At 41.5% G+C, this 8,163-nt stretch overlaps 2 protein-coding genes across 2 annotated transcripts; both read left to right on the forward strand.

The window, feature by feature from the left end:
- The first annotated feature begins 490 nt into the window (after positions 1-490).
- On the forward strand, positions 491-4,304 carry LOC101313311 (uncharacterized mitochondrial carrier C1442.03-like). Its single transcript, XM_004299255.1, has 9 exons — positions 491-678; positions 863-978; positions 1,102-1,159; positions 1,301-1,450; positions 1,913-2,123; positions 2,348-2,393; positions 2,696-2,816; positions 2,929-3,001; positions 3,442-4,304. Exons 1-9 carry the CDS (start codon positions 591-593, stop codon positions 3,674-3,676), a joined length of 1,098 nt encoding a protein of 365 aa, XP_004299303.1. The 5' UTR covers positions 491-590; the 3' UTR covers positions 3,677-4,304.
- Positions 4,305-4,555: 251 nt separating this feature from the next.
- LOC101300153 lies at positions 4,556-6,238 on the forward strand. Its single transcript, XM_004301069.1, has 2 exons — positions 4,556-5,275; positions 5,414-6,238. The coding sequence occupies exons 1-2, from the start codon at positions 4,556-4,558 to the stop codon at positions 6,236-6,238; spliced, it is 1,545 nt and encodes a 514-aa protein (XP_004301117.1).
- The last annotated feature ends 1,925 nt before the right edge of the window (positions 6,239-8,163 follow it).

Consider the following 8,163-nt stretch of genomic DNA (forward strand, 5'->3'; position numbering starts at 1 on the left):
AACTGCAAAAACCTAAAACTTGGTTGTAATTTTATTTCTATCTTTCCATACATAACCTAAAAAGAAATGCATGATAAATACTATCAAAATCCAATACTACATAAGTTATTAAGTGAAGTACTCCAGATACAAAGTATGAAAAAACCTACCCCCGATCTAGAGTAGCCAGGTGGTGGAAGTACAATTAAAATAACGCACCAAAATTTCATATAATCTTTTCAAGGGTCTAACCATAAAACCGAAAACTTAGAAGGTTCAAAACCGAAATCACATAGGACCGAGCTACATACATTCTTTAACTTTAACTGTATCTTGTAGAATATGGATGCACTCGGATAGATATCATATACGCTCGTACACGTACCGGATACGACTGGATACATATTATGCCCGCATGCACACACCGGATACGTACTGATTATGACGGATACGTACCCGATACGTATGGGATACGCGTACAAAAATTTGGTGACACCTTTTCGTGTTGGACACACATTTCTGGGTTATCGCGCCGAGCTAAAACCCTCCTCTCACTTTAAATCAACAAATCCATAAACCCTAAACCAGAGAGCGATACTGAAGCTCCTTCAATGGCGACCTCGAGCGAAGCACACGCTTCCGTCATCACCGCTCCGAGAAGCCTCTCGCCGCCGAAACAAACTCACCAAAACTTCTTCGGTAAGCCTTCAAATCCATCCACACCTCAATCAAATTCAGCCTCGCATTTTGGAATTTAATTCTCCGATCGAAATTTTTGAACTTGTTCGGAAAATTTTCTGTTCTTGATGATAGAAATGCATGCTCCAGAAATTGTAGTTTGATTTTGGTTTTGAGTTTCTGATTTTGTGATATGGTAATGCAGTGTGGAGAGAGTTTCTGTGGGGAGGTATTGCTGGGGCGTTTGGGGAAGGAATCATGCATCCAATCGACACCGTAAAGACTCGGATTCAAAGCCAGGCTATTTTCAGTGCAAGTCAGGTATGATCCATGGTGTGTAGATGTTACATATGTTGTTTTGTTTGTGGTGTATTTGGTATGATCATTTTTTCGAGTAATGGATTCGACAATGTTTGATGATTTTATTTGTTTCACATGCTGCAGCATCAAAAGAGCATCCTGCAGATGGTACGAACAGTCTGGGCTGTTGATGGATTAAAAGGTACCCTCACTTTTCATTTTCAAGCATATACTTGTGACGCCTCAGCTTTGGATTTTGAACTATAAGGGATTTGTTGTTTTCTTGAGTTACTGTTGGTGCCTCCTCAGAGCGTGCGGTTTTTGTTAACTGATAATTCTGTAGGTTTTTATAGAGGCATAGCTCCTGGTGTCACTGGTTCTCTTGCAACTGGAGCAACATATTTTGGTGTCATAGAGTCGACCAAAAAGTGGATTGAAGAGTCACATCCAAACCTTGGGGGACATTGGGCGCATTTCATTGCTGGAGCAGTTGGTAAGATCTACAGCTCTCAAAACTTTTATATCAGTCGTACTGGATGTGTTTCAGTTGACTCCTTTTTATCCTAGATTTATTAGCTGTTTTGACTTATCACTGTTACTGTGTCCTTTTAGGTTGTTTATAAACATAAACAACTTTGTTCTCAAAGAGAAAATAATGTTACAGCTTCTGTTATGTGTCTATGTATATGTATAGCACCTTTGTTTTGAGGTGAAGTCAAACATCCAGTATAGTTGTTTGACTGCATTTACTCAAACACACACAACCTTAACATGAATCACCCTTGTGTGTTCTACATAGAATTTTGATTGTGCTGGTGCTGTCATGCACTCTATGCAATTTGCTGCCAAGTGTTGTTCGTTTCCGATGTTAGTAATAGTAACATTTATTGTGGACTCTTCAACCATGATGTGCCTCAGGGGACTCAATATGCATATCTTTCTTTATGTATTTCAGGAGATACACTTGGTTCTTTTGTATATGTTCCATGTGAAGTGATGAAGCAACGCATGCAGGTTCAAGGGACAAAGGCTTCTTGGAGTTCCGCTATGCTGAAAGATAATATCTCTATGAAGCCTGGTATCCATATGTATGATTACTATACAGGGATGTTCCAGGCGGGCTGCTCAATATGGAAGGAGCAGGGGCCAAGAGGATTATATGCAGGGTACATATCTCAACAATTAACTCAATAGTTGTTACATCTGATCCTTTTTCCTCTGTTTGGTACTGTTGTTACTGTAAACTATTGGAGGCTGTTGCCTGTTGATGACTCAACCATGCATCCCCACACCCAATACTCATAAAGGGACACACATCAAGCATGAATCTGTACATACTGTATATGAGTTGTGATCATAGCTTCTTCTTCTTCTTTTTTTCATTTGGCAGATTCGGGTCAACACTTGCAAGGGATGTGCCTTTTGCGGGTCTGATGGTATGTGAAATTCTGATACTATGGTCAATTTGTTTGACTTTACATCAGTTGCTTCTCAGCATTTGCACACATATGATAACATATAGGATTGCAACTTTGCAAGCTCTTAAGAGTGCATTCCTACTTTGTTTAAAAGGAAAAACCATACATGCTGTGACATTCTTTCTTATCTTTAATGACTCATAGGCGATTAGGTCTCCAAATGATTTAGTTGTTACCACTCTTTTGCTTTTCCGTATTGAGTACGGTTCTTATATCTAGTTTGTTAGTGTTGTTTCAAAGATTTTGTTTGCACCATGCAGGTTATGTTCTATGAAGGCTTGAAAGATTTGACAGAGTATGGGAAGAAAAAGTACATGCACAATCAGAATTTCCATATTAATAGTTCCTTGGAGGGACTTATACTAGGAGGACTTGCTGGTGGTATGTGTCCTTGCTTATGTATCATCTGCTTGGTGTACGTTTAAGTATTAAATTCAGCAATTAGAATTGACTGAACTCTAAAGGTGATTTATACTTGCATGGTATTGTACAGGCATGAGTTCTTTTCTTACCACTCCCTTTGATGTGATCAAGACAAGATTGCAAGTACAGGGATCAACATTGAGGTACTGATCCATTATTATTGTTTATTTTAATTGACTTTTGTAATTCTAGGAGTATGATTAAATTGCTCCAAGCATCGGATGCAATCCTCATTCACTGTCAGTTATAGTGATGTTGCCTGACCAAGGCTTTAGCTTTCTCTATTAAGGCAGCTGTTGTGCATGTGTATACTGATCACACTGACAATCACCATTAAAACTGTTTTCAAGAAGACCATACCCGCTATCTTGGATATTAGCATCACCTTATAAGGGAGTATTCAGACAACATACTTTAGTAATGTTTGCAAATACAGTAAAGCTTTTAAGAACTCATCTTGAATGGGAAGGGAAATTGATCAAGCAATTCTCCTTTTGATCTGGTATATCAGAAGTGGAAGTTAAAATGTGGTAGCAATACACTGGTTTGGTTTTTTTTTTTTTCCTAATGTTCTGAACTATAGGTACAATGGCTGGTGGGATGCATTGCGAAGCATTTGGATTACTGAAGGTGCAAAGGGAATGTTCAGAGGTAGCATCCCCAGGGTTACATGGTATATTCCAGCTTCAGCTCTTACATTTATGGCTGTGGAGTTCCTCAGAGACCATTTCAAAGAGGGAGTGAGCATTGATGGCGTGCAAGAAGTTGCTAGCTTGACGGTAGATAAAAAAAATTCACCTTTACAAGGTTCGGCTTAAGAAACTTATACCGGGTATTATCCCATTGATCCCGTCCAGTTTGTTGCACATATGGATCCAAGTTACAGTCTTCAGATGAATAAGTTACATTGTCAGGCACAACTTACTGAATTTGCTAGGATGAACATCTAACCTATTCTACTACATTTTGGTGTATATATTACAGTATTTTGGTGCTGATGAAAACAACTTGGTAACTGCAAAAAAGGGTCAAAAGAGCAAAATATGAGTTAGTGGCTGTGTTTTTAGTTTCAACGTTTACAACGAGACGAACAAATTTTTATTATTTCCTTTCTCCCTGATGTTCAACTGGAGGCTTTCCATGTACTGTTGGGAGTCCTATAATCCCATAATCCTGAGCAAGGGATTTGTGCGCGTGAGAACCATCAGCAGCTACGGTGCCACGCCCTTCAGCACAGTAGCCGCTTTCTCCCATAAAGGAGTCGGAACTTGACAATGATCACACCACGGCGCGTAGAATTCAACCAGAACAACTCCGTCCGTCCCGAACCTTGGACGTGAAGTTGGATCGAGTCAGCTGAAGCACTGGTGATTATGGTGTGTAAAGTGCATCACAGACAATGAAAAGACGAAGAAGAACAAGAAGAAGACCGGTACAGCTCGAAATTGGTTCTCTCCCCTTCTCAATCCTAATGAAGTCACAATTTGAATCCTAAATAAACACAAAAAGATCATCCATGAGAAATCTACTTAATTAAGGAAGTAGATTTCTTGTAGGAAGAGTCTTTCCTTCCTCAATGAGGATTAGGGATTCCATTGCCTATATAAACAATAACAAGTCACCTTCCCATGCATCAATAACTACACAAGCATCAAACGCTTTTCTCCTCCCGTCTGTTCTCGCCCATCACAAGAACAATGGTGAAGTCCAACCAGAAGCACTTTGTCGACTACTACGTGCTCTTAGGCTTCCAACCCGAAGACCTCGAAGCCATCCTCGACCCCGAGGAAGCAGAGCGCTATGTCGAAAAGGCTTACAAAGAAACGGCGAGGAGAATCCACCCGGACAAGGTCAAAGTCGCCGGCCTCCCCGAAGCCGAAGCCACCGCGAAAAAAGAAGAAGCCACCGCAAACTTCCAAGAGCTCCAAAAGGCCTACGAGATCATGAAAAACCCATGGATGCGAGCCGAGTATGACAAGACGCGCAAGAAAAACTCCACCCCGGAAAGCTTCAAACCCGGCCTAGTCCCCTCCGAAGGCCTCAGATTCTCCGGCTACTCCGACGAGGGCAAGGGATTCTTCAAGGTCTACGGCGACGTTTTTGAAAACATATACGCCAACGAGGTTGCGTTTCAAGAGATGAAGGAGCTGCCAAAGGACTCGGAGAAGGTGGTGAAGCGACTGAAGCCTCCTCCGGAGATAGGGGACGAGCATAGCCCTTATGCGGCGGTGGTGCAGTTCTATAATTTCTGGCTTAACTTCACGACGGTAATGGACTTCACGTGGATGGAGCCGCATGATGACTTGTCGGAGGCGCCGACGAAGAAGGGAGCGGCGGTGATGCAGCGGAAGAACGTGAAGGCGAGGAAGAAGGGGAGGAATGAGTATAATAATAAAGTGAGGAGGTTGGCGCAGTATGTAAGGAGGAGGGACATTAGGGTTTTGGAGATGATGGCGAAGAGGGAGGAGGAGAGGAAGAGGGAGGTGGAGGAGGAGAAGGAGAGGAGGAGGAAGTTGAAGAAGGAGAAGATGGAGAAGGCTTTGGAGTATGAGGAGCCGGAGTGGACGAAGCCGGTGGAGAGGAAGAGGAAGTATGGTGTGGAGGAGAAGGAGGAGGAGGAGAGGGAGGAGTGGGAGTGTGTGGTGTGTAGGAAGGAGTTCAAGAGCGAGAAGCAGTGCTTGAATCATCAGATGTCGAAGAAGCATAGGGAGATGGTAGCAATGTTGATGGGGTTGAAGAACAAGGATTTGGTTCAGGACGTGTTGGAGTTGATGGAGGAGGAGGATGAGCTTGATGATGATCATGTTGATGAGCTTTTGGAGGGAGAAGCTGAAGAAGAGAGTGAAGAAGAGGTTTGCGAATGCGTTGATGAAAATCTAGAGCAAAAAGGTGGTGAAGAAGTCGATAATGATGAAGTGGAAGAGGCGGAGGAGGAGGAGGAGGAGGAGAATGAGATGGATGTGCTAGAGGCAATGGTGGCTAGGCGAAAGACTAATGTAAGAGTTGGTGAACCAATTTTTGAGCCGATGGCGACCATTATTGATGTAGAGGAGGATGAGGTGGAGCATGAGGAGACAAAGAAGAGGGATGAGAGTGCAGAGAAGAAACCGAGGAGGAGGAGGAGTGTGAAGAGTGGTGGAATCAATGAACATGATGATAAGAAGAAATCGAAACCGGATTCCGGTGAGGAATCTTGCGTCGACAATGGGAGTGAAGATGAGCAGAAGAGAAAGAAGGGAGGGAAGAAGGAGAAGAGGAGCAAAAAGAATAGCAAGAGTAATGGTGAGAGTGAGATTGCCGGTGTGAAGAGTTCCAAGTCTGGTAGTAGGGGACCCTATGCAGGGAAGATGAGTAGATGTCATCGTCAAAAAACTACTTAATATTTTGTTATCATTTTCATTCTTCTTTTCTTCATGTTCCGAGATCTTTCTTTTTCTATTTTTTTTATATTATAGAAATTGGTTGTGAATCCATGGTTTTGGTTTGTAGATCACTCTCTCAAAGAGAGACTTGGTTGTGTGTAATGACTTTCTGTTGTTCTTTTTGACGATGGATGAATGAAGTAATGAACATCTGTGATCTTAATTAGCACAATTGTTAAACGGGCTATTCATATAGCTATTCATATCTTATGCAGCCATTTCCTTAGTAAACTCTATGAATCAACTTCGTTGAATGCGTTTATCATCGAAAAACCTTTGTTGAATGCTTCACAACCCAACCTTTGTTTATCATCCACATTGTCTGAATGTCTAAACTCATCACAATTCCTACGTATTTAGGAATCAATTCTTCATAAGGAAATTAGACTTTTACGCCTATTCTGTAAACACAATACTAAAGGTGTGTTAAGTAAATATATCCTCGTAAAAGTTACACTCGTAAATATATTCTGTAAACACAATACTAAAGGTGTGTTTGGATTGCGGGTGAAGTCTTGAGAATTTAATCAAAAATAAAGAATTCACAATATCTGAAGACTTTTTCTATCGTTTGGATTTTTATCCTGTGAAATTAACAATTTTTATAAGAAAATAATTATAAAATTTAAAAGCTTAAATTCATAAAATATGTGTCATTTATCAATTCCAAACATAACAAAACAAGTAAATATATCCTCGTAAAAGTTACACTCGTAAAGAGCAACTTTCCAACGCACTATAAAAAACGACATGCGTTGCGGTGACCACCTTATATAAGATAAAACACGTCAATCACTCTTAACAAACCAAACGAGAAAATCCCAAATGGAGTGGCGGTGCCACTACGAGGTGCTGGGCCTGGACCGCGGCTGCACTATCGACGAGATCAAATCGGCCTACCGTAAACTCTCCCTCCAGCACCACCCCGACAAGCTCATCCCCACCGGCATCTCCCAGGCTTGTCCTTAGTTGTTGAGGTTAAATGTGCAGGGCTTAGGTAAATAGACATCCCATATATGGTATGTTGCTGCTATCTACTACCTACCTTTGTTATAAAACTGGAAATTATGATGACAAAGAAACTTGAACACTAGTGCTTGCGATGATGGTACTTGATTGATGCCTGCTTTTTGTTGGAAGTTTTGTTTTTGAAGTGTTAACTCATAACGACCATACACCGCACTTTGTTTCAGAATCTATCATATAAGGGTTTTTATTAGGTGCTTCATTCCACGGTTTGATTTAGTGAAATTTAGGTCTCACGTACTGGATCTTGGTTACTTACTGATTGCTGCTTGTTCTTTGGTTCTGCTTATTTGTTCCGTTTATTAATTGATCATACTTCCCAAATCAGGCAACATCAAAGAACTCTAGCAATGCATGTGACACATGCGGAGAGGAGTTTGGATCAAGGTAAATACTGACATCTGAATCTGTCACATCCCGACCCTTATATTTTTACCTTATTTACTAGCGTGATTATAATAAGAATTTTACCGTCTCGATCATTGAGTAAATAGTTTAATTGGTCCTTAGAGGGGTTTCGGGGACGATTATGTGCGGAGGATTATTCGTATGAGGAAAATACGATGACGGTAAAAATAGTAAATTTTAGCTAGTAAAAGGTAATTTTTATTCGGGTATTATTTTTCGGGGTGTTGAATTTTGAAATTATGGGTTAAAAGGGGTGTTGGGTCGGCTGGGCCGAGCCCAACCCATTTCTTCTTCTTTCTCTTCTCCCTCCCTCCCGATTTTTCTTCTCCTCCCACCCGATTTTCTTCTCTCTACACCCAGCAAACTTCCGGCCGTCCTCCCGCCGTCGTCCGACCTCCGTTCGCCGCCGGACCGGTCCCGTTCGGTCGGTCTCCCTCCCAGCTTCCATT

The sequence above is a fragment of the Fragaria vesca genome, linkage group LG5 (assembly GCF_000184155.1).
Source record: "Fragaria vesca subsp. vesca linkage group LG5, FraVesHawaii_1.0, whole genome shotgun sequence".
NCBI classification, from domain to species: Eukaryota; Viridiplantae; Streptophyta; class Magnoliopsida; order Rosales; family Rosaceae; genus Fragaria; species Fragaria vesca.

Coding starts and splice junctions, on each gene's coding strand:
- LOC101313311 (XM_004299255.1), top strand. CDS start 591: ATGGCGACCTCGAGCGAAGCACACGCTTCCGTCATCACCGCTCCGAGA. Junction 679..862: donor AACTCACCAAAACTTCTTCG/GTAAGCCTTCAA, acceptor ATGGTAATGCAG/TGTGGAGAGAGTTTCTGTGG. Junction 1,451..1,912: donor TTTCATTGCTGGAGCAGTTG/GTAAGATCTACA, acceptor TATGTATTTCAG/GAGATACACTTGGTTCTTTT.
- LOC101300153 (XM_004301069.1), top strand. CDS start 4,556: ATGGTGAAGTCCAACCAGAAGCACTTTGTCGACTACTACGTGCTCTTA. Junction 5,276..5,413: donor TGAGGAGGTTGGCGCAGTAT/GTAAGGAGGAGG, acceptor GAGTATGAGGAG/CCGGAGTGGACGAAGCCGGT.